Genomic DNA, 26,212 nt, shown 5'->3' with positions numbered 1-26,212 from the left:
ACCTGATAAATGGACAAGAAAATGAATCAAGTTGAAAAGGAGACTCCCGATTGACTTTTCTCATTTTCCTGAGCATGACAGAAATGTGAGTTTCTCAACGATAGGACAGGATAAGCAAGAAATCAGTTAGGCTATAACGGTAATGGCTACTTAAACATTAATGTGCAAAGGCTTAACATTCAAAGGACAAACTTAAAACTCAAATAATGAACCATAAATAGATAAAAGATGGATATAAAAAAAAAACAATAACAGCATGCAGAGAAAAATGATAAAATTACAACTTGTGGAAGACTTTATACAGTGGGAACGATGTGATGTACCCAAAAAAAAAGAACCTGCACAAATCCAGCAGCACTACTGTATCTGATCCACTTGTACCAGCGCAACACACACTAACACACCACCACCACACCCGTGTTACTGCAGTGCTGAGAATGACCCACAACCCAAACAGTACCTGCTCTGTGAGGGTCCATGGGGGTCCTGACCACTGAAGAACAGGGTAACAGAGTATCAGAGAAGCAGATGGACTACAGTCTGTAACTGTAGAACTACAGAGTGCAGCTATACGGTCAGTGGAGCTGATAAAGTGGACAGTGAGCGCAGAAACAAGGAGATGCTCATAATGTCATGCCTGATCTGTGTACTCATGTCCACAACAATGACTTCAATCACAAAAAACCCTTTAAACATGTTAACTAACAGAATTACCATATCACTACTGAACCAGGTAATGATTAACCAATTTGTTCATATTTATTATATTCTTTATTCTTCTTTCGGCTGCTCCCTTTATGGGTCGCCACAGCGGATCATCTGCCTCCATCTTGCCCTATCCACCGCCTCCTCTACTTTCACACCAACCATCTCCATGTCCACCTTCACTACATCCATAAACCTTCTCTGAGGTCTACCTCTTCTCCTTCTGCCCGGCAGCTCCATCTCCAACATTCTTTGACCAATATATCCACTATTCCTCCTCAACACATGTCCAAACCATCTCAACCTGATTATCAACATTACTCCAATCTTATATAAGCTTAATAATAACAAATTACCCTTTATTGATCCCAGAACAGGGAAATACACCTCCACATTTAACCCATCTGTGCAGTGAAACACCCATATACACACTAGTGAAGGCACACACACTAGGGGGCAGTAAGCACACTTGCCCAGAGCAGTGGGCAGATCTATCCACAGTGCTTGGGAAATCGCCTTCCTCAAGGGCACTTCAGATCATGTCATGTCAGCCCAGGGAATTGAACCAGCAACACGAACGGGAAATGATCATCACAGAACACCACCACAGAAATGCTACAAGATTCTTAATCTTTTTTAAAAATTACATAATTAATAATCTGTCAAATAATAACCTAAGATGTGTCAGATGGTTCCCAGTGTTACTTATTTTCTTAAAGGACTGCTTAAATAGTACTTCCTTACACATGTATTTGATATATTAAATACATTAAAGTGTCTGAAATTACATGTGGCTTTTCAACATGACTGAACTGCAACACTGGTCACGGTGTTGACAGGATTATGTGCGGCATCAGTATGTCCGGTTTTCTCTGTTCTCACTGCGATCCCGCTGAATGACTGCTGAGCTCCGGTCCAGCTTTGTGAGCAGCTCACTGGCATCTGGTCGGTCGCCGGGTTTGTCACACAGCATTTGTTTGATTAGCTTGTGCTGTTTAACAAATCAGAATGACACGGACAGCCTTTCATTGATTTGCAGTTACACTCGACTTGTGCAGTTTCCATTGTTCATTTGACTGTGTGTGCGCATGTCTTATCTTATCCTATTTAGAAAAAGTAGTTAATATGTTCTATGAAGAGCAAAGCTTGGTTCCAGACTCCTCCTGGACACTTCCAGCTATTGCATGGATTTGTTAAATGCTGTCACCAGCACGTGTAACATAATTAGTATTGATTATTCAAACCAGGCAGTGGAGGATAACCACAAGTAATACTGGGCAAACGCACAGACACCCATAGAATCACTGCTTATTTTTCTGTCTTGTGCATTTATTTTACTTTTGTAAAATACAAACAGACATAACTATAATATCTATATAGTACTTTATCTATCTCTCTCTCTCTCTCTCTCTAGAAATATATATATCTGTGTGTGTGTGTGTACACATAATGTATATATGTGTGTGTATATATACATAATACACCTTATCTATGTTTTCATTGTATTACTAATGTTAATGTTTCATTAATTCTGTTCTTATAATACTACTAATAATAATCAACATCATAATTCAAAGGAGGTATTAAGCACACCTGAAAACCACCTGCAAAGACAAAGGTACACTCACCTCAAATTCAAACTTCTCACCGAACCCTTTTGGAAGCTTCTTACTTCTTATATCATCCCAGATCTAAAAATGGACATGTTAATGTATATTTATTTAATTCATGCGATATATTTTAGATGATCAATTAACTGAATGATTTAATTGTACACTAACGCCATACAGAGCTCTATTATTTTACCAACCTTTTCTTTTTCATTCTTTGTTCCAAGATACCAAAGCAGCTCAAAGTAAATAAGGCCCAGAGCAAAAATATCCACCTTTTTGTCATATGAGCAGTGACTTCTCTAAGTAACATAAAGAAAAGTTAGTCAGTGTATACAGGACCATTCTTTGTTTTTGTGTTCACCAACCAAACTGAACTTAAACATACAACACGGAGTTAATGTTGTCAAAAGTTTTAATGGCTTTAGCTTACGGACGGCAACTCTGATGTGACTTTTTCTAGGTGATGTTCGCTAAGTCCAGGCGCAGTGAAAATATAGTTATTGGACAAAATAACATGTTGCTACATCATGAACTGCGGAGAAACCTGTGATCAATTCTGGCCAAAATCCTTTTTTCCTCCTTTTTGTTGCTTCTTTTGCCTTCTCTGCATTTAACTGAATATCCATATATCAACTTTTACAGACACTTAAATATCTAAATGAATGAAATGCACACCCCAGCTCTTTGATTTTCTACTATCATTTTTGCTTTGCATGTGTCACATTGTGCCACTGCAGGAAACAGTAATCAAATTATTATAAAGCTTTGCTTTGTTCTATGTTATCCCAACACAGGCCCTGAGTTCCACAGAAAAGAGAGGACATTGCGACTAACTGCTGCCAGATACAAGGTGCTACCACCGCCACATGTTTTATTAATGAGAAATGCAGACTACAGGCACTTAAAATCCATGTAGTGATTATAGTGATTGAGATTAAACACAAAACCAGTCGCTTATTTTTGATCACTACAAAAGGAATTAAGATTTAGACTTTCTAAAGGCTACAAGAGTGTCTCAACCTCATATAAACAGGTCAGACTTCACCCTCACAAAATTCCATTCAGGAACTACTTTGACCCAAACATGTATTATATTAATAATTTAAATGATATAACGGAAAATACACCATGTTGGGGGGAAGTTTCATGGGTCACGGGTCACGAGTCACGGAGTGTATAAGAGGTATAAGAAGTATAAGAGGATCAGTCCCTCCAAAATCAGTTGACCAATGGACACTTAAGATGAATGCCTTCTTGTAAAAATGGTAAAATGTGTTAAAATATAAAACAGAAGCAAAAGAACATTGTAAAAAAAATGAAAGCAAAGATCAGCAAACTGCTACTGAAGTTCAGTAGTGTAATTCAGTAATTAGATTGTATGTCATTCTCTGTATTTGCAATGTACTTTTTTACATTTTGATACTTACTATACTATTTATATTACTTTGATATGACATAATATACCTAGAAATTCACAGTGAATGATTGACCCACCTGCTCTGGGCTCATGTAATTATAGGTTCCTGTACGCTTTGTCCGTTCCAGTCGACCTCCATCATCGTCTCCCTCTGCTGCTGTAGCGAGACCAAAGTCTCCAACCTTCACTGCTTGATCCTTGGCAAACATTATGTTTTTCGGCTGAATTAAATGAATGAACACCTTGATGAGTCATAATTGTAGTAAGAACAGCAACAGTAGTATAAATCAGTTGTTATAAAACTTCAGTAGCTTTCTTATGTGAATATCCTTTCCTACAGATTTCACCAATATTACACAGTGACAATAAAATTTGCATACAATGTTATATTAGCATATACTGAAGCTAGAGAGTGGGATACCTTCAGGTCCCTGTGAATGATGGACTTGGAATGGATATATTTCACTGCCTCCAGGGCCTGCTTCATGATCTGTAATGCGTCTTGCCTTCGTTCTAGCTGTTTTTCAGCGTGAGAGTTTCTTTCATCAATCCACTCATACAGAGTTTTCTCCTCACAAAATTCCATCTGAATGTAGAGGTACTCTGATGCTGAACCACTGCTAGAACTTAAAAAGAGTCAAAGAGGCATATGCATTAATAAAATGATTTGCATTTTATACAGATTTTAATAATTTGCTGTGCTGTGTAGCTTACACTAGGGTACTGGAGTACTCAGATAAGTGCCAGTATTCAAATACTGAGATCACTACTTGGGTACTCACTGCAATATACTCAATTAAGTCAAATACATCCAAAATATTTCAGAGCACATGTTGATAAAAAGTAGCTTGTTTCTGAAACAAGGAGTTAAGATTAAGACCTCATACGGATGGTAATGTGCTCTACTCTGCAACTTTTTACGTATTTGACTTATGTCTGTGTCACGATTGGCCCCTCCCACTCCCCCCCATGTGCCTTGTGTTTACGTACCGGTCATCCACGTGCTTCTTTGTTTTGATACTTCACTGTCCTGCCCCCTTGTTTCTTAACTTCGACCCTGATTGTTTCCACCTGTTTTCCACCTGTGTCTTGTAATCCCTTGTGCTATATAAGCCCCTTGTTTGCCCTGGTCTGTGCTGGTCTTTGTATGTATGAGGTATGTATGTATTGTCTGTAGTGAGGTGTTTGATCTTTTGGTGTTTTCCGGCTCCGTTGTGTGTGCATTTTTACGTTATGTCTGTTCCCCGCTCTTTCCGTGTTGGCTCCCTGAACCTGGACTGTTATGACCACAACCCTGCATTTGCCCTGAATAAATCTTGCTTTTCTCTGCACATGCGGTTGCCTCCACATCGCTCCATGTTACAGTCTGTATATCCTGTAGTTGCTGTCTCTTTAGAAAGTCTTCATGCGCACTGATGAGAGCAAGAAGTTAAATCGTTTCCTCTTTTTGTATCTGTATTTTTGTACTTTACTTAACAGAATAAAAATACTTGCTAGACCTGATCTCATTTGTCTCACATTGTGTGAGTAATACTTTTTCAAGCCAGAGTGTGGAATCTGTCCATGGCCAGAATGGCTGCTATGGCCCATTGCCTGGGATACCTTGGAGTCACCATCTCGGACATCCCAGCCTGGTGTTCTGGTGGACATTCCAGACCTTCCATTGTTTTCAATTGAAATGTTTACTGAAAGATTAACTGTAAAACTGGTACAAAAATGTAACAATTAGGGATATGAATTTGACTAATTTTGATATTTGAAGTATCTGTAAGAGTTCATAATCAGATATTGGGTTAACTACAAGGACGGAAAAATAATGCCAAAAAGGTACTTTGGCTAAAAATGTAGGGCTGTAGAGTAGGGTGACCAAGCATCTCCACTTTCCTGGGCACTGCTCGCGTTTTGGTGGCCTGGCCATGGCTGGAGATGCCCCCAGAAATGTGCCTGTTTTTAAATATGAATTTAAAGCACACTGGAAAGTCCTAAGAAAACCCTCCAGCAAAGAAGACTGGCAGACGTCTTGTGTTGTGCTTGTTTTGGCCAGTAGAGGGGGCTGGTTGCTGCTCTCTACTGACCACTTCTACCACTTGCTTGCCTAGCTTTAGAATACTACTGCCAGTGTCAGCTAAGTCCACAACATCACCACAAACATCTATTCAAGACATGAGAGCAATACAAGCACTGTTTGAGTTACAGGACTCTGTAGGGTCTGGCTACTGGTGTAACATTTGGGAGCGATGAGGAGGCGGACGCAAACACTGAGAGAAGCAAGATTTATTATGGGCAAATCCAAAATCAGGGTCAAGACAGTCCAGGGTCACAGAGCCAACACGTAAAGAACGGGGAACAGACATAATGAAAGAAACACAGTATAAACAAACAACAGAAACCGGAATAAACAAAACACCACATGAGAATACTTCAAACAATACAAAGACCAGCAAACTCACAGGGGAAAACAGGGCTTAAATGCAGGGAAACAACAAGGGTTAACAATACACCGGTGGACAACACAGGTGAGATCAAAGGCATAGTCAAGAAACAAGGGGGCAGGGCAGAGAAGAATCAAAACAAAGAAAGCACATGGACAAGAGCAAAACAAAGCAAAATCACATGGAGTACTGGGAGGGGCCAAGAGTCTTTTTTTCTGTAGGCAAGGGTCTCTTTCACTGCATTTAATATGAATTTCAAATTACGACCTCATACAACCACTGAATCGTTACAAAGTTACTTAGTACCCAATTTTGACAGTTGGTCTTCACCATAGTTTATTACAGTAAACAAGTGAGTGAGTGAGTGCTGATGAATGTGTAAATGAGGATCGGTGTGCAGTGAATTACTTTGAGATGCTGAAGCTGTCTGAGGACTCAGATCTGTAAGCAGTCTCCTCAGTCCATGATGTGAAGTAACGCACTATGTTAGAGTGTGAAAGATCTGCCAAAGCTTCCACCTCTCGGACAGATTTACTAAGGAATTTTAAGTGCATACATACAATTATTTAGAAACTAAATATATCAAATAGGGGGAACGGTGCATATTATGATACAAATGAAACTACAAGATAATAATAGTGGAATTATTTACTCATTTACTTACCTTGTCCGCTTCACGATCTTCACAGCATAATACTTTTTCTCAAGTTTTTTTCTGGCCTTGAAAACACAACCAAAGCCTCCTGTGCCAATTGAGCTTATTGACTCGAAATCTTCTAAAAACCTACAACAACAGAATCATGTTCTAAGATAAGGTTTTTGACAAAATGTTATTCAGAATTATCTAACACTTATTTACTTGTTGCACTGAAAGACTACTAGTTCACCACTAATATCAATTTATAAACCATTCCTTTCTAGATCTTACACAATTTCATGGACATCTAAGTCCTAAATGACACACACACAGTACCACTGGCAGTAAAGATAAAAAAAGCAGTTATTCATGGTCTAAGAGGGGCTCGGGCCTAACAAGTAGAGTTTAAAGAACAATGATCAAGTCTAACCCAGCCTTCATTGTCATTAAATTGCTATCATACCAAATCACATATTTGTACTTTAGTCTAAAACTCTAATAATATAAATAAAAAAATAAATAAAAAATCAAATATGAGGCATTAATAGAAAGTTGTAAAAATAGACTTGATGTTCTAAGTTAATTGAACTTCTAATAAGTTAACAGAACAATAACCTATGTTTCACATCCCATTAACTTGTTATCTGAAGATACTCAAATATTATACTCAAGATCTTAGAGAATGATTTTTTACCATGAAAATTAACAATCGATCAAAACAACCACAACCTGAAATTTCAATAGCCTCAAAAAACGATTAGATCATTTGTGCCGTGTACCAGGTTCATTGTGATGGAAAGCAAAATGTCACACCAAGTGGTAGTTATTTTCAGTAGATCATTCCAGCAGAAGTTTCTTTACGGTAAAAAGGCTGCTTTTTCGTTTCAGACTGATCATTATCATAAAATTAGCATATTCAGACTTATCATTTGAGCAACTTGCCTGCAGACATCTGTGTGTTTACATCAAAATGTCTTTGTAGCTGCACTCTTGCAAGGTTCAACATTAAGGATTGCCGCAGGCCTGGGGCAAGTTCATTACTTGTTGACAGTCACTCGTCAATAAGGTTTCATTCAACCACAGGCACTTTGGCATTGATTAGCATTTATACGAAAACTCTAGTTTAATCCAGTTTAACTATTTTTATTCCAACTACTATAAAAAAAGAAGCTCTGGTGAGCACAATTCAATGTTAATTATATTTATCATTATATATGAAATCTGGAGGCTTAATGTTTGCTAAATTCATTTCAATAATGGGGGTTGGTGTATCTCATTTTCCTCAGTCAATTCCTTCATGCAGGTAGATGTTTTGCCACAAGCAATATTGTTTGATTTTTCTTCACTAATACTATATCATATTATATTAATAAAATATTACAATGTTTTCCATATACGTACCATGATTTTGTTTAAAATACGAAATGCAGTACAAGTTTAAAAGTGTGTTAATTTCTCTTACATTTTTCATGCAATACTACTAGTAAAAGCAACGAAAAGTGGGTAAAAAGAAAAAACTGAGAGGTGTGACTGGCAACCTCAGACGCCCCACCCCCACCTCACCCCATATCAACAATTCGTCTGAGGAATTAGTCTGAGCCCATCATTGAGACTTTCGCCTGACCATGTCATACTGTCTGCATAAAGCTGGGAAAACCTCAACTTGATTTGCCATCTGCCGTCCTGTCTCCGTGCTGCAACATCACAGCTACTGATCTCAGACTCCTAAAGGAAATGACTGGTCACCTGTCACGCTGGGCCTGCTAATATGTACACAGGATAACAAAATCTCTGTGTAACTTTAGTGCAGTCTGGTCGGAATTTTCCTCTAAGCTTTCTCCACACAAAGGTTGATGTTATGCGAAAATCTTTTTTTTCAATGAATATCATTTTATTAAGCTTTTTATGAAGCAATGTAAAGAACTTTATTAAAATTTACTCATGTTTAAATGGTTAAAGTGTCCTCATATTTTGGGGGCCACTGTTTATCTTAAATTTATTTGCAAATACAACAGAACCACACAAAATATCACTGACGGCTCCAACAAAGGACCACACTTAGATTAATTACCTTGATTTTACAGATGAGGCTGTAGCTCCCTTTGTTGAAGGTTGTATCACGCTGGGGTTATTTGTCCTGGGTGCTTCCTTTGGCAATTAGGAGGGGAGATATAATATATATATATAATATATAATATATAATATACCTTAAAGCAGTAAAGTATTTGCTACATTAAAATATTTCTGGATGTTTTCGACTTAATACCTCTTCATTTCTGATCGGTGAACCTTGGAAATTCGCCGCCAATCTAAAAGAGGGGACGTAAAACAAAACTAGTTAAAGAAAACAATCAAGCACAAAATGAAGGCATTGTTTTGGTAAAATAAAGAAATTGAAATACAAAAGTACAAAAGTACTTACTTTATTTTTGGCTTAACATCTGAGGGGCTTGGTTTAGGTCCCTACAATATTAGCATACTAAAATATTAACATTGCATAATTGTTTATTTCTAGTAAAGAAATACATTACTTCACCAAATGTACTGGGACATGCAGTTTGGTGTAAATATGGTTTTACTGCTGTTTTTCTTGTACAACCCCAATTCCAGTGAAGTTGGGACGTTGTGTAAAACATAAATAAAAACAGAAGACGATGATTTGCAAATTCCTTTCAACCTATATTCAATTGAATCCACTACAAAGGCGAGATATTTAATGTTCAAATGGATAAACTTTATTGTTTTTTGCAAATATTCACTCATTTTGAATTTGATGCCTGCAGCACGTTCCAAAGAAGTTGGGACAGGGGCAACAAAAGACTGGGAAAGTTGAGGAATGCTCAAAAAACACCTGTTTGGAACATTCCACAGGTGAGCAGGTTAATTGGAAACAGGTGAGGGTCATGATTGGGTATAAAGGGAGCGTCCCTGAAAGGCTCAGTCGTTCACAAGCAAGGACGGGCGAGGTTCACCACTTAGTGAACATCTGCGTGAGCAAATAGTCCAACAGTTTAAGAACAACGTTTCTCAACGTGCAACTGCAGGAATTTAGGGATTTCATCATCTACAGTCCATAATATCATCAAAAGATCCAGAGAATCTGGAGAAATCTCTGCAGGTAAGCAGCGAGGCAGAAAACCAACACTGAATGCCCGTGACCTTCGACCCCTCAGGCGGCTCTGCATTAAAAACCCACATCATTCTGTAACGGATATTCCCACATGGGCTCAGGAACACTTCGGAAAACCACTGTCAGTGAACTCAGTTCGTCGCTCCGTCTACAAGTGCAGGTTAAAACTCTGCCATGCAAAGCGAAGCCACATTCTGCACGTGTTCCAACAGCGTGGCTTCGTAGTAAAAGAGTGCGGGTACTAGACTGACCTGCCTGCAGTCCAGACCGTCTCCCACTGAAAATGTGCGGCACATTATGAAGCTCAGAATACGACAGCGGAGACCCCCGGACTGCTGAGCAGCTGAAGCTGTACATCAAGCAGGAATGGGAAAGAATTCCACCTACAAAGCTTCAACAATCAGTGTCCTCAGTTCCCAAATGCTTATTGAGTGTTTAAGGAAAGGTGATGTAACTCAGTGGGAAACACGCCCCTGTCCCAACTTCTCTGGAACGTGTTGCAGGCATCAAATTCAAAATGAGTGAATATTTGCAAAAAACAATAAAGTTTATCTGTTTGAACATTAAATATCTCGTCTTTCTAGTGTGTTTAATTGAATAGCCTGATAGCCATTTCTTGAGTTTTGAATGCACCCTAAATGTGCAGGGATAAAGGCTTTTGGGTCATCCTAGGCTGGCAGTCCTCATGCTGCATTCGACTTGCATTGGAAGTGGGAAGCCAAAGCTTGGAATTGCGTCAGCTGGCAACAAGCTAGCCAACATTAAGGACATGTGTGATAACTTCATTGTTCATGATGTATTTACCTTCTCAAAACAGCAAACTTTATGTTCAATGTTATAGACCACTACGGTGTCTGTATGCTCACTGATATAAAGTAAATATTATGTAAATGTAGACAGTGACAGACCGGAGCATCTTGATTTGGTTTTTGAAAATCAAGTCAATCACATAATGTAGAGTTAAAGCCCCAGAAGTCTTTCTCTCTACTAGAACAACTAGGTGGTGCAATTGATCTAGTGCCATTTTGCATCTTATCCAAGTGCATAAATATTCCCTGTCTTCTCTGTCTGTCTGTCTGTCTGTCTGTCAGGGGTTTTATTTGATAAGGTTAAAAATAAAACTTTTCCTCTGGCTTGTTTTACATATATTAAACTATCACATTTTAAGGCTAACACAGATAACTGCTGACTATTTTCTAGTCATTCTCAGTCTCGGGGCTCTCTAAGGCAGTGTATATAAAGGGGCGTGTTACCTTGTCATGTCAAAATCCAGTTAAGTTTAAATTTCAGTTCAAATTCAAAATGTAATACTCCTTGGGTAATATGTCTCAATATTCTGTTGAATAAAGAAAAGTTTGGGGATTTTTCTTTTTTGTGTCCCATCACTTTTGGTGACATACACAGTCATCACACTTTGTATTTTTGATTATATTTCTGAAGTACTTACAGGGCTATTGATGTTTGTCATAGGAACAGATGAGTTTTTGAAGACAATATAACTTGTACTCTGACTTTCAGCCTTTACTGAACTTTCATCATCTTTAGACTCACTACATCAAGAAAGTGACACAACAGCTGTTAAACAGAAGCAACTCTGATATCACTGAATTCACAGGACAACAATTTTGAGTCAAACTTACTTCACAGAGATTTGTGACTGGGACTCATCTTCAGAGACAGACGACATAAATGAACTCTGTTAAAAACAACTGTATGAATAACGTGCATTGTGGAAGTTCATCATTTCAAAATGAAAACAAATGTCATTTTGTAGCTTGTTTATAATTACCTGACTGTTCCAATCAGACTGTTCACGAAGCACATTCAAAGCTAGCTGGGCTGCATTCTGTTTGGCCTCTTTTGCAGTCTTCCCTTGTCCTTCAGGGTATTCTGTTTTGTTTATAACAGCCTTGTACACGAATCTGGAAGACGAAATTGAGCCTTACTAAATATATTTCATGAATATGACACAATATGAATGTTTAGTGTACAATCATAGCTCACTAACTGTAACTAGGGCCAAGCACCACTGCTCTTTTAGAACTGAACTTTATGGAGTAACAGTGTTTGAGGTATTTTGTAAATCAAATGCCTGATAGTCAGGCCTAAAACTGAAGACCATGTTAGAAAATTAAACTAGGGTTGCACCAATACAGATATCGTATCACTGATACTGGTACTTAAATCCTGGAGCGGTGATGGCAATAGAGAGTATAACGTAGCCTTTAGCTAAGTTTTAGCCCTTAGCATAGCAGCCTGCTATCTGGGCTAGAGTGTTTACTAGCCTACGGTGTGCCTTGGTCGGTCTGCTGCACCAGACAGCACCATGGGCCAGTAGCTCCCATCAGCAGCTGCTACTGATTGCATGAATGACTGTAAGATTTACTGAACTCCTGCAGAGTCTGACACTCTGAGATGTAAGCATGTATTAGACAATGACTTTGATGTGAAATTTTGATGTGAATCAACATTTAGTACCGTCTTCGGTGAGCCAGAGAAGTTGCTAGGTGCTTTCCTGTACTTACCACAGATTTATCTACATACTGTTTTGTTCTGTTTTAAACTATTGTGCACAATAAAAACATCAGAAAATTTAATCAGTTTATTAATGTGGTTTCTATTGTTAAATATGGCTATTTTTACAAGAACAAAACACAGACAAGAACGAAAACACACGGCACAAAAATGACAAAAATGATAACAATGAATGACTCGAAGGAGGGAGGCTTCAGGTTCACAAACACTGCATGTGCTCAGCTTAACCCAGGCATGAAAACGGGGGGAAAAAAAACAGTAAACCAGTGCAATTTGGACAAGGAGTGATCCTCTCCTTTCTCTCAGTGCGCACAAAACAACCCTTTCCTGCACGGGGCGGAATCCCAGCCTGCCCGTGTCAAGAGAAACTCAGGCTTCTTATGCCTTTACAGGGTTATGTAATACATTCAGACATTAACTATGAGATGCTGTGTGAGTAATAAGACAGAAGAAGAAAAAAAGTCTTACCAACACAGCATCCCACTTCTGACACCAGGTTGTTAGAACCGTTTGATCGTGTTTTAGGTTCTACGGTTTGACCTCAATACCAAAAGCCTTCTAAGAGTCCAGCTGGCTGGGGGGAAACTCAAATGACCACAGAGACTAGGTCTGTATTCAGAAGGTTTTTCCCGTTTATTAATCAGAATAGCAGCGTTTATATACACACAAATGGCCTGACCATCGCGCGATCACGCGACAAGACATCAGAGATAGAGGATTGGATGAAATAGAGATTTAGGTGGACATGGGCCCCCAAGGACGTTTATGACGTCCAGGAACATGGAGCCACAGATAGTGTTAGAACATTGCTAATCAGATATCATTGTCACTATGAGTTACGACTAACCATATGAATGCATGAGCATCAGCTGAGGCCTCTGAATGACGCAAGCCCCAAGGCCTTATGCGTACCATAGGCCTGAACCCCATAGGTCATGATATAGTCATGGACCCAGGATTGTGCATTGATCAGTACGCGCTGACATTAGGATCTAACAACTGTAAATAAACATAACTCATTTTTAAAGTTTATACTGAGGCATCATTAGAGATTCATGGATTAGTAAGAGGGTCTGGTGGCTTCTACAGAAGGATGTGTTTTAATAGCACCGTAATGAACAGAAATGTTGGTGCTATTACAAAACATCTCCCTGGACCCTCTTTATCAATTCGGTCAGGTTGGCAGACAGAAGATCTGTTTCTTCATAGTGTATTAAACACAGATCTTTCATGATTAAAATACTCACACATGTTCACCTGGACAGATCAGAGATCAAACAAAAGTATTAAAGTCAAGCAATATTACCTCTTCTCTCTCTTAGATAAGCTGCAGGTTCAATCTCAGTTTGGGCAGTCATGTTTAACAGTCTATCATTTTTGACAGCACAAGAATAATATGTTTATTATTTTTTACTTAGTGTGACAAACGAGGGGATATTAAAGGAATAACATCTGTACTAATTCAGCTTCAAATTTAACTCGATGCTTAAACCACACTCACTCACTCACTCACTCACTCACTCACTCACTCACTCACTCACCTTCTCCTCGGTCACTAACCTTCATCTTACATTCTAACATTCAGCTTAGTCAGTCTCCTCCAGCTTCATTCCCTCCCTCTCTTTGTCTGTTTAGTAAGGTGTTATTTTTATTAACTAAGCCAGTGTTGCCCTTTTCCCCAGTGCTAAGCAGCAGTGAAAATAGTTACATTTGTTTAATGATTTAACTATTTATAGCATTAGTAACAGTATTGGGAGATACTTGAGGATCAACACTGGAAGAGAAAACGTGGCATCAGTGCATCTCTAATTTAACCCTGTCAAAAATCACACATAATGGTCACATCTGCCCCGATGTGTGTACAGCCAAGTCAGCTAACTCACTGCCGGCTAACACTGCGCAAGCCTTCTCCTGAATATTCCAATGCCAACAGATTCTCTGATGTATGATTCTACCTTTTGAGCCTTGTAAGCTTTAACCTCTATCTTTATTAGAGAAGGCACTGACCTGATACCACGTCACCAGGTTTGGGAGGGAAAAAAAGAATGAATGCAATCCAGTCCTGTCACAAATCAAGTCTCAATTAAAAACACCCACTTGGCTTACTAGTTGTCGACTTTTGTTTTTGGGAAATCAATGTGTGATGAACTTGTCTTCATTAGCATGAGCACCGCGAACAGTACCTAGCTATCTTACATGTCTTATGTCTGCAGTTATAATATAATATATTATATAATATAATTTAATATATTAATATATAATATAGCAAGATAAGAATAACAGCTATAATACTTTTATAGTATTTTTATATTGATATATAAGTACTTTTAAAAGCAACTACTTATGTACTTTAGCTCAAGTACATAACAAACATAAATTGAACACTTCTTTACTAATCTGGCTAAATACTCACTCAGGATTGTGTGAAGGACCTCTTATAGCCACTAATTTGTTGTCCAATACTTGGTTTGTTTTTTGGCAGTAATGGTTGAGCATGCCTATGAAATTCTTCCTTCCTGTAGCACTTTCAGTCTCAGAAACAGACTGGCTGCTCAGGGGAGAGCTAAAAGAAAACAAAGAAAAAGAAAATAAGACCAAATTGAGATGAGTTATCACCATGGCACTGGTATAACATGACTTAAAGCATTTGGAACAGGTGAAGGATGATTTGTGAAAGGTTTTCCTCACAGACGTTTACATAACATTAAGGGAAAGTACTGTTTTCATCTGAGGAACCTGGTGTGTGCACTAAAGCACTGCTAACTACAGAGTACTGTAATCAGTCACTTACCTGAGAAGTGGCATATTTGCATTTTGTGCCACATTTCTGTTTTCATCAGGGACCTTCAATAGGAAAGATCAAAATCAAAATCACCACCAAAATTCTGCAGTGGTTCAGAATATAAATTCACAGCTACAGAGTCTGTTATTCTCATTTTCAGTGTTCATAATTGTATTTTTGGGCTCTACTAGGATAGATTTACATGCTTAAATGCTCCAAAAACACATTATTCACCCTCTTTCTGAAACACTCTGTTAGAGCTCTTATGTCTTTTAGCCCCTGCCTCCTGATGAGCACAGTGTTCTGACTGGTCAACTGCCAGAGCAGATCTCCTGCTGCACATTCCGCCCCTGTCTCGCAGTCTGCTCTCCTAAGCAGCTGTAAACACAAGTGCGGATATTTTTCCAGTGGCGTCGGTTCGATCCTGAATGTCAGGTCAGCATTTCCTCAACATGGCTACAGAACTGACCAAATTCTTCCTGGTCTCCAGTAGTTGCTATGCATTGTGCGAGGGTGTGCCAAGCTTGCTAGTAGGTAGGCAATAAGGATTGTGTCATCTTATAACAAAGGAAAAGGGCTGGAATTCAAATTCGGTTATTTTAGTTTGTGTTCATCCCCCAAATATAATCTAGTGTTTTACACATTTTGATGTCAAATGACATCAAATGACAAGTTTGTCAGCTGAACATGCTGGGAGCAGCACTGTGGTTCAATTCAGCAGTGGGACTTTTGTTAGATATGGACAATATTAGAATATAAAAAGAACAACCATACAAGAATCAGATTTAGGCAGTAAATTGAGCACATAGGATTGCAATATGAACATAGCCTAAAATCCATCCATCCATCCATTTTCCAAGCCGCTTCTCCGTCAGGGTCGCGGGCATAGCCTAAAATGCCTAGTCTAAAATATGATATCAGCCTAAACTTAGAGCACATTAAAACATGTGGTCCAGGCCGATAATACTCAGGATAAATTTGGACATGTAAATGCTTAGATGGCTCTCAAGCAGAGTTTTGTAACGTTTTGTCAGCAGCAGACATCATGAGTATTTAAAAAAGGAACAGTGATGTGGTAAAATGGTGAGAAACTCATACATGTGCAAAGGTGAGTGCATCATGAAGGGGCCATTTAATGTTGTAGTTAAGTAAATAGTATTTTTGACTATGAATGTATTAATCTGTCATACAAATGTAGAATTGATTTGGTTGGGTCCAGTTACTTTCACACCGACCTTTTGTGGTGCGGACCAATCTAACCTTTTCTTTAGTTCTGTACAGGTGGACACTCCACTTTAGTGTAAAACCAACCAAAGCAAATGAGAAGATACATCTCAGAAATCCAAAGTCTGGTTTGGATTTTAGTCAGCAAACTCGGTATGAACTAAGAACTTGGTTGAGCTTGTTTGTGCACATAAACGCAGTTACTGATGCGATCATCACCACCGTCTATATTTTGTGAATATTTTCACATAATACACAAAAATGAAATGAGTGCTAAGAGCTCCCCCTTTTGGCGGATCTGTAGTCTGCTAAATGTGAGTAAATTAGCTAGAAGCCAGGTCCATGAGGTGGTTTGCATCTTGAAAAGAAAAAGAAAAAGACTTACTATAATTTTGCTCTCTTTAAAAAGTTCTTCATAAACATTTTTTGCCGCTGCTTCCTTGGCATCCTTTTTTCCTTTGCAAACAGCTTCAGGAAATTCTTTATCATCAGAAATATACTTGCAAGCATAGAAGCAAAATCTGAAATAAAAAAAAAAAACTGCATTAATAATATTCCACCGCTTATGGTAAATGGATTAGATAATTGTAACACTTGATACTTGCTGGGTGTTGAAGTCCATTCTGGGTGTCTCAGTGAGCTTAAAAATTAATCGGTTCTTTTGAGCATATTCATTGAGCCAGCAGGTATAGTTGGCTTGAGTCAACTGTGGGAAACTGTCGGATGAGCAGTCATTTGTTTCCTGCATAAATAAATAAGATAATTAGTTAAATCAAATTAAATTGAGATACAATAAAATAAATTCATTCAGCCACTCACTGATGGCTCAGCTACTTGGTGACAATAAGAGGTGAATAAAGCTCTTTAGAATGAGCCTGAGGGGGACTAATTAAAACCATTTTAGATGCTTTGGTAAACTTGTTTTTGTAGGTCAACAGTGGTTTATTGCTGTGTCTGAAACTGGCGCAGCAGTATGGAGCTGCAGACCCGCAGTGCCGCACTTTCTGATCCGCACTTCTAGTGGTTCATTTCAGAACCCCATTTACACGTTCCTGCCCTCATGAGAGAATGTTACACAGCATTTTTGGTCTTTAGCACCAAAAGTGGTTTCTGTGACAGAAGGAGAACACTGAGGCTAAATGGGTGTTTAATACCAGCTGGTTTATATCATTTGGTGTCTTTTACTGGTGCTTGAGCCCTTACACTCTTAAAAAGGATGAATGAAGGTTCTTCAAGGGTTCTTCAGTAAAGAAAATGGTTCTGTTTAGAACTATGAGTTCTACATAGAACCATTTCATGCTTAAATAGTTTTTGGTGAAATGGTTCTTCAGATTGAATCTGTAAAAAAAAATGATTAATTAAATAAAATAATAATGAAAATAAAAGTGATAATGAAAATATTAATGTGGATTTGCTGAAACATGAGGGGATGAACAGATCATTATATTCGTATTATTTACAACTTATGAAAAAGTAACATGTTTATAATGAGGAATAAGAACAGCTAAGAAAATTTCAAAATATATAAAAAAATATTATATTTTATTTTAATAACCTGGGGTTAAATAACAGTGTTCTGTCAGCTTTTTTAAATGTAAACAGTCTATGACAAAATGCACTATGTGAACGACTGTAAATAAGTAAGTAAGGATTTGTAAGGAAGTATTTATTTATAAAGCAAACTTTAACAAAAAGTGACGTACAAGGAAAATTTATGACGACATCTAGTGTAAAACAAAAGAAACATACAGCAACGATCAGTTTACAGAGAAAACAGCTACTCAATAAAAAAAGGGTTTTAATCTAGACTAAAATGTCCGGGCAGACTGTTCCACAGTCTCGGGGCAGCAACAGCAAAGGCCAGGTCACCTTTGAGCTTCAGCCGAGACCGTGGCACAGTGAGCAGCAGCTGACCTGAAGACCTCAAAGACCTGGAAGCAGGGTGGAGCAGAAGCTCCCATAGGATGGAGCCACTGTAATCATCGCCAGAATACTTCGTAATCACCGAGAATCTGAGGGCTTTTTGTAACGTAATGCAGTAATAAGCATCCGTACGCACGCCTCCCGTTCTTGACCTTTACGTGACATCATATCCGGAGCTGAGAGTGCGGGGCTGGAAATGCGATGCTGCGGGTCTGCAGCTCGACCCTGCTCAACTGGCCAGGTCATCCACCAGGAAAAAAGGCCCAGACAGGACGACCAAATATGGAGCAGGAATATGGGCGCCTAAACTTTGGCACATGACTGTACTTTATAAAAGTGATTCCATTATAAAAGTGATTCCATTATAAAAGTGATTAAATTTTAAAAGTGATTACATTATAAAAGTGCGATTACTTGCTGGGCTGCAATCAAACACGATTTTTTAATGGCAAAAATGCAACGTTATTTTCTTTGTCTCATGTTTGAACTTTAGCAGGTTACATTAACTCACCTGACCAATCATGGCTGTAAAATCGCCATGGCAACAGCCAAATTTCTGGGAGGCTATCTCTCGGTAACTTGTGCCAGACATCACCGAGAATTAGTTTGTTCAGCATTTTCATAGCTGCTCAAACTTGGCCATGAGTATCTGAGCTACATGAGAAGTCAGTTTCAGCTGAACTACGGCGTGAACTCTGCTGCTTTCACTTTTCCAAAATAGAAATTTACCTACAGAATGGCAAAGGATGTTTTGTTCCTTGACAAATATATTTTTAAATATATATTGATGCCTTTTTTTAGTAGTGTAATGCAGTAGGGTTAAGGCGTCTATTACACATTATACTGTTTCAGTGTCACAAATTAGCTTCCATTTATATAATGACCTAAAAACAGAGCACAATCTTGAAAATGTCTTCATTTTGCTTTCTTACATTTATGTTTCAAAAACTTTGTCATTTGTTTTTTAAGATTAAATGAAACAAATCCTAGATTTTCAACGTGGCCTCAGAGCAGAAGTCCAAAATAACAAAACATTAAGCTTTCAATGGTCTTATCAACTAATCATTGAACAGATAGAACTTAATGAACTTAATATGAGCATTTCTCATATTTCATTTTCTCATAACTCATATTACATGTTTGATTGTTGTGAATGTTAAATGTTTTGTGTGTAAATTTGCCGACAGCCTTTTACAGAAACAGTCAATATTTTTCCGGTCAGCACTAATGGCTTCAAACAGGTCAAACATGGCCAAGCTAGTTTGTATTTAATGTGAGACTAAATCTTCTCTATAGGGTTTAAATCTGACCAGGCCAAAACCATCATTATAAACCATTATATTCTGGGCTATTCATATAATAAATAAGATTTATAAATACGATTTATTAAGGAAAAAATCAATTAAAATTATGTGAAAATAAAAGCTATAAAACATATTTAAATGTATAAAAATATGTATTTATGTACAGAATCCAGAACTATTTATAATATATTATGTCAGTGACGTACACAGTGAAGTAAATATAAAAAGTGAACGTAATCTAAGTGCTATTTGAGATTTTCTGACAGGACTGCTTCTCACTCATCTAAATCCCTTGCTGAGGACCTTTAGTAAGACATGATTATTAATGTAAAAGGCAATTTGCAGAGACCCACAATTGAAAACCTATAAAAACAGTGTGATTATTGTCAATTGGCCACATATAAAAATAGATTTTACTCAGAGTTTCAAAATGCACAGAATGAACTCTGAAATCCAGACAGCTAAAAGCCAATTGTAAAAATGCAATGACTAACAAAACCGACCAAATATCTTACTGAATTAGCAGGTTCCGTCCTTTCCAACAAACTAAGGGCATTTTTTGCAGCATTTTGTTTAGCTTCTTTCTTGTTTCCTCCAACACCATTGGAAAAGGTCTTTCCGTTCACCACTGCCCTTATAGTGAACCTAGTAATAAAATAAACAGTTTTAAATAAATAAAACGTGAATTTATAAGAAATACAACATGTAAAAAAAATCAAATTTTACTCATGAAGCAAACAAACAGACACGGGCCTTGTCAAAAATCTCCATCAGAACCTTTCACAGGGACTTTATAAAACGCTTAAAGAGAAAAATACTTGATATAGTAAAACAATGACCCTAACGTTCTGGTCTCATGCCAAAAGAACAACACTGTAATCCAAAGAGAAGTAATCATTTACATTTTTCTCTCTATTGAAAAAGATGAATGTAACTTTGGGAGGCATTCTGGCCTAAATCTAATAATACATTAATAATGTGTCTAATAGTGCAGTACTCTGCAGTACTCTCAGTACTCTGCAGTACTCTCTGTACTCTCAGTACTCTGCAGTACTCTCTGTACTCTGCAGTACTCTCAGTACTCTGCAGTACTCTCAGTACTCTCAGTACTCTCTGTACTCTGCAGTACTCTCAGTACTCTCTGTACTCTGCAGTACTCTCAGTACTCTCTGTACTCTGCAGTACTCTCTGTACTCTGCAGTACTCTCAGTACTCTGCAGTACTCTCTGTACTCTGCAGTACTCTCAGTACTCTCAGTACTCTCTGTACTCTGCAGTACTCTCAGTACTCTGCAGTACTCTCTGTACTCTGCAGTACTCTCAGTACTCTCAGTACTCTCAGTACTCTGCAGTACTCTCAGTACTCTCAGTACTCTGCAGTACTCTCTGTACTCTGCAGTACTCTTAGTACTCTGCGCTGTACAAACAGTGGAACGTCTGTGGTGCTCTACCAATCCTGACTGCTAGCCTAGCCACTGAACAACAAGCTCTAACTGTATAGATAAAGCGGGGCTGCCGTCACTGTACGGCTCTGACTGTATAGATACAGCGGGGCTGCCGTCACTGTACGGCTCTAACTGTATAGATACAGCGGGGCTGCCGTCACTGTACAGCTCTGACTGTATAGATACAGCGGGGCTGCCGTCACTGTACGGCTCTGACTGTATAGATACAGCGGGGCTGCCGTCACTGTACGGCTCTGACTGTATAGATACAGCGGGGCTGCCGTCACTGTACGGCTCTAACTGTATAGATACAGCGGGGCTGCCGTCACTGTACGGCTCTGACTGTATAGATACAGCGGGGCTGCCGTCACTGTACGGCTCTAACTGTATAGATACAGCGGGGCTGCCGTCACTGTACAGCTCTGACTGTATAGATACAGCGGGGCTGCCGTCACTGTACGGCTCTGACTGTATAGATACAGCGGGGCTGCCGTCACTGTACGGCTCTGACTGTATAGATACAGCGGGGCTGCCGTCACTGTACGGCTCTGACTGTATAGATACAGCGGGGCTGCCGTCACTGTACGGCTCTGACTGTATAGATACAGCGGGGCTGCCGTCACTGTACGGCTCTGACTGTATAGATACAGCGGGGCTGCCGTCACTGTACGGCTCTGACTGTATAGATACAGCGGGGCTGCCGTCACTGTACAGCTCTCACTGTATAGATACAGCGGGGCTGCCGTCACTGTACGGCTCTGACTGTATAGATACAGCGGGGCTGCCGTCACTGTACAGCTCTCACTGTATAGATACAGCGGGGCTGCAGTCACTGTACAGCTCTGACTGTATAGATACAGCGGGGCTGCCGTCACTGTACAGCTCTGACTGTATAGATACAGCGGGGCTGCCGTCACTGTACGGCTCTGACTGTATAGATACAGCGGGGCTGCCGTCACTGTACGGCTCTGACTGTATAGATACAGCGGGGCTGCCGTCACTGTACGGCTCTGACTGTATAGATACAGCGGGGCTGCCGTCACTGTACGGCTCTAACTGTATAGATACAGCGGGGCTGCCGTCACTGTACGGCTCTAACTGTATAGATACAGCGGGGCTGCCGTCACTGTACAGCTCTGACTGTATAGATACAGCGGGGCTGCCGTCACTGTACGGCTCTGACTGTATAGATACAGCGGGGCTGCCGTCACTGTACAGCTCTGACTGTATAGATACAGCGGGGCTGCCGTCACTGTACGGCTCTGACTGTATAGATACAGCGGGGCTGCCGTCACTGTACGGCTCTGACTGTATAGATACAGCGGGGCTGCCGTCACTGTACGGCTCTGACTGTATAGATACAGCGGGGCTGCCGTCACTGTACGGCTCTGACTGTATAGATACAGCGGGGCTGCCGTCACTGTACGGCTCTGACTGTATAGATACAGCGGGGCTGCCGTTACTGTACGGCTCTGACTGTATAGATACAGCGGGGCTGCCGTCACTGTACGGCTCTGACTGTATAGATACAGCGGGGCTGCCGTTACTGTACGGCTCTGACTGTATAGATACAGCGGGGCTGCCGTCACTGTACGGCTCTGACTGTATAGATACAGCGGGGCTGCCGTTACTGTACGGCTCTAACTGTATAGATACAGCGGGGCTGCCGTCACTGTACGGCTCTGACTGTATAGATACAGCGGGGCTGCTGTTACTGTACAGCTCTGACTGTATAGATACAGCGGGGCTGCCGTCACTGTACGGCTCTGACTGTATAGATACAGCGGGGCTGCCGTCACTGTACGGCTCTGACTGTATAGATACAGCGGGGCGCCGTTACTGTACGGCTCTGACTGTATAGATACAGCGGGGCTGCCGTCACTGTACGGCTCTGACTGTATAGATACAGCGGGGCTGCCGTTACTGTACAGCTCTGACTGTATAGATACAGCGGGGCTGCCGTCACTGTACAGCTCTGACTGTATAGATACAGCGGGGCTGCCGTTACTGTACAGCTCTGACTGTATAGATACAGCGGGGCTGCCGTCACTGTACGGCTCTGACTGTATAGATACAGCGGGGCTGCTGTTACTGTACAGCTCTGACTGTATAGATACAGCGGGGCTGCTGTTACTGTACGGCTCTGACTGTATAGATACAGCGGGGCTGCCGTCACTGTACAGCTCTGACTGTATAGATACAGCGGGGCTGCCGTTACTGTACAGCTCTGACTGTATAGATACAGCGGGGCTGCCGTCACTGTACGGCTCTGACTGTATAGATACAGCGGGGCTGCTGTTACTGTACGGCTCTGACTGTATAGATACAGCGGGGCTGCCGTCACTGTACGGCTCTGACTGTATAGATACAGCGGGGCTGCTGTTACTGTACAGCTCTGACTGTATAGATACAGCGGGGCTGCCGTCACTGTACAGCTCTGACTGTATAGATACAGCGGGGCTGCTGTTACTGTACAGCTCTGACTGTATAGATACAGCGGGGCTGCCGTCACTGTACAGCTCTGACTGTATAGATACAGCGGGGCTGCTGTTACTGTACAGCTCTGACTGTATAGATACAGCGGGGCTGCCGTCACTGTACGGCTCTGACTGTATAGATACAGCGGGGCTGCCGTCACTGTACGGCTCTGACTGTATAGATACAGCGGGGCTGCCGTCACTGTACAGCTCTGACTGTATAGATACAGCGGGGCTGCTGTTACTGTACAGCTCTGACTGTATAGATACAGCGGGGCTGCCGTCACTGTACGGCTCTGACTGTATAGATACAGCGGGGCTGCCGTCACTGTACAGCTCTGACTGTATAGATACAGCGGGGCTGCCGTCACTGTACGGCTCTGACTGTATAGATACAGCGGGGCTGCCGTCACTGTACAGCTCTGACTGTATAGATACAGCGGGGCTGCTGTTACTGTACAGCTCTGACTGTATAGATACAGCGGGGCTGCCGTCACTGTACGGCTCTGACTGTATAGATACAGCGGGGCTGCCGTCACTGTACGGCTCTGACTGTATAGATACAGCGGGGCTGCCGTCACTGTACAGCTCTGACTGTATAGATACAGCGGGGCTGCCGTTACTGTACAGCTCTGACTGTATAGATACAGCGGGGCTGCCGTCACTGTACGGCTCTGACTGTATAGATACAGCGGGGCTGCCGTCACTGTACAGCTCTGACTGTATAGATACAGCGGGGCTGCCGTCACTGTACAGCTCTGACTGTATAGATACAGCGGGGCTGCTGTTACTGTACAGCTCTGACTGTATAGATACAGCGGGGCTGCCGTCACTGTACAGCTCTGACTGTATAGATACAGCGGGGCTGCCGTTACTGTACAGCTCTGACTGTATAGATACAGCGGGGCTGCCGTCACTGTACGGCTCTGACTGTATAGATACAGCGGGGCTGCTGTTACTGTACGGCTCTGACTGTATAGATACAGCGGGGCTGCCGTCACTGTACGGCTCTGACTGTATAGATACAGCGGGGCTGCTGTTACTGTACAGCTCTGACTGTATAGATACAGCGGGGCTGCCGTCACTGTACAGCTCTGACTGTATAGATACAGCGGGGCTGCTGTTACTGTACAGCTCTGACTGTATAGATACAGCGGGGCTGCCGTCACTGTACAGCTCTGACTGTATAGATACAGCGGGGCTGCTGTTACTGTACAGCTCTGACTGTATAGATACAGCGGGGCTGCTGTTACTGTACGGCTCTGACTGTATAGATACAGCGGGGCTGCCGTCACTGTACGGCTCTGACTGTATAGATACAGCGGGGCTGCTGTTACTGTACAGCTCTGACTGTATAGATACAGCGGGGCTGCTGTTACTGTACAGCTCTGACTGTATAGATACAGCGGGGCTGCCGTCACTGTACGGCTCTGACTGTATAGATACAGCGGGGCTGCTGTTACTGTACAGCTCTGACTGTATAGATACAGCGGGGCTGCCGTCACTGTACGGCTCTGACTGTATAGATACAGCGGGGCTGCTGTTACTGTACAGCTCTGACTGTATAGATACAGCGGGGCTGCCGTCACTGTACAGCTCTGACTGTATAGATACAGCGGGGCTGCCGTTACTGTACAGCTCTGACTGTATAGATACAGCGGGGCTGCTGTTACTGTACGGCTCTGACTGTATAGATACAGCGGGGCTGCTGTTACTGTACGGCTCTGACTGTATAGATACAGCGGGGCTGCTGTTACTGTACGGCTCTGACTGTATAGATACAGCGGGGCTGCTGTTACTGTACGGCTCTGACTGTATAGATACAGCGGGGCTGCCGTCACTGTACAGCTCTGACTGCTTAACTTACGTCTTAATGTGATCTGGTCCCTGTGTGTCCACCACCTCAAAGCTCACAGTCAGGTTATTCTTCTGCGCGTACTCGTTAAGCGACCCAACGTAATTAGTCGCCATCGCTGAAAACACTAAACCGTCCCAGGAGCTAAAAACCCAAATCCGCGGATGTTAAAAGTCCAGCTGAGGTCCAGCTGAGGTCGAGCTGAGGTCTCCGGTTAGATCCTCTCTCTGCGAGCTGCTCCTCCGTCTGCCCGGCGTTTTGTTCGTGTGAGTTACTTTTGATTTCTGCTCAAGCGGCTGGTTTAAGTTTCGATTACTGGCCGCGCAGCAGCGTCTAGGGGACCGGCGATGACGTCGGATAAACACAGGAACAGGAAGGCGCTGAAGACGCGTGAGGTTACAGCACACGCGCTCACAGACGGCGCAAAACGCAGAATATTAATGCTCATAATAATAAACCGACCCCGCGCCCCTTCCTGCCGCCGCTGATTCCGCCTGATCTCGAAATCGTGGCCTCACTGCAGATGAGGTGCAGACAGGAAAGGCAATTTCAGCTTCTCAGAAGAAGTCGTGGTTTTTAAAGTTTGGGCGTTCCTGGAGCTCAAAAAAGTGTCCAAAGTCATTTCTCACAAAGAAAAAAAACAGCAAAATTGGACTTTTTTTTTTATTCATGTAGAAGAAAAAATTCCATATTCTACTCTATTCATATTCAATTCTATGCATAATTATAGATTC

General features: G+C 41.1%; 1 protein-coding gene across 1 annotated transcript; it reads right to left on the bottom strand.

Moving 5' to 3' along the window:
• Positions 1 to 891: 891 nt before the first annotated feature.
• On the bottom strand, positions 892 to 25,852 carry eif2ak2 (eukaryotic translation initiation factor 2-alpha kinase 2). The gene is made up of 19 exons (XM_017722836.2): positions 25,491 to 25,852; positions 20,218 to 20,347; positions 17,081 to 17,217; positions 16,861 to 16,996; positions 15,261 to 15,313; positions 14,883 to 15,032; positions 11,724 to 11,856; positions 11,575 to 11,630; positions 11,382 to 11,484; positions 9,227 to 9,267; positions 9,071 to 9,113; positions 8,876 to 8,952; positions 6,832 to 6,951; positions 6,576 to 6,701; positions 4,157 to 4,361; positions 3,813 to 3,956; positions 2,516 to 2,617; positions 2,334 to 2,396; positions 892 to 1,696 (listed from the first exon to the last, which is right to left on the bottom strand). The coding sequence occupies exons 1-19, from the start codon at positions 25,592 to 25,594 to the stop codon at positions 1,559 to 1,561; spliced, it is 2,061 nt and encodes a 686-aa protein (XP_017578325.1). The 5' UTR covers positions 25,595 to 25,852; the 3' UTR covers positions 892 to 1,558.
• Between the last annotated feature and the right edge of the window lie 360 nt (positions 25,853 to 26,212).

This window comes from Pygocentrus nattereri, chromosome 5, assembly GCF_015220715.1.
Source record: "Pygocentrus nattereri isolate fPygNat1 chromosome 5, fPygNat1.pri, whole genome shotgun sequence".
Classification (NCBI taxonomy): domain Eukaryota; kingdom Metazoa; phylum Chordata; class Actinopteri; order Characiformes; family Serrasalmidae; genus Pygocentrus; species Pygocentrus nattereri.
Note: the sequence above shows the minus strand (reverse complement) of the source record. Positions and strands in the feature narration are given on the sequence as shown.

Excerpts from the sequence above, each read along its gene's own strand:
- eif2ak2 (XM_017722836.2), bottom strand. The coding sequence starts at position 25,594 with ATGGCGACTAATTACGTTGGGTCGCTTAACGAGTACGCGCAGAAGAAT. Across the intron at positions 15,314-16,860 it reads TTAAAGAGAGCAAAATTATA|GTCCCTGATGAAAACAGAAA; the intron begins GTAAGTCTTTTT and ends TTCCTATTGAAG. Across the intron at positions 11,485-11,574 it reads CAGTCACAAATCTCTGTGAA|TGAGTCTAAAGATGATGAAA; the intron begins GTAAGTTTGACT and ends TTCTTGATGTAG.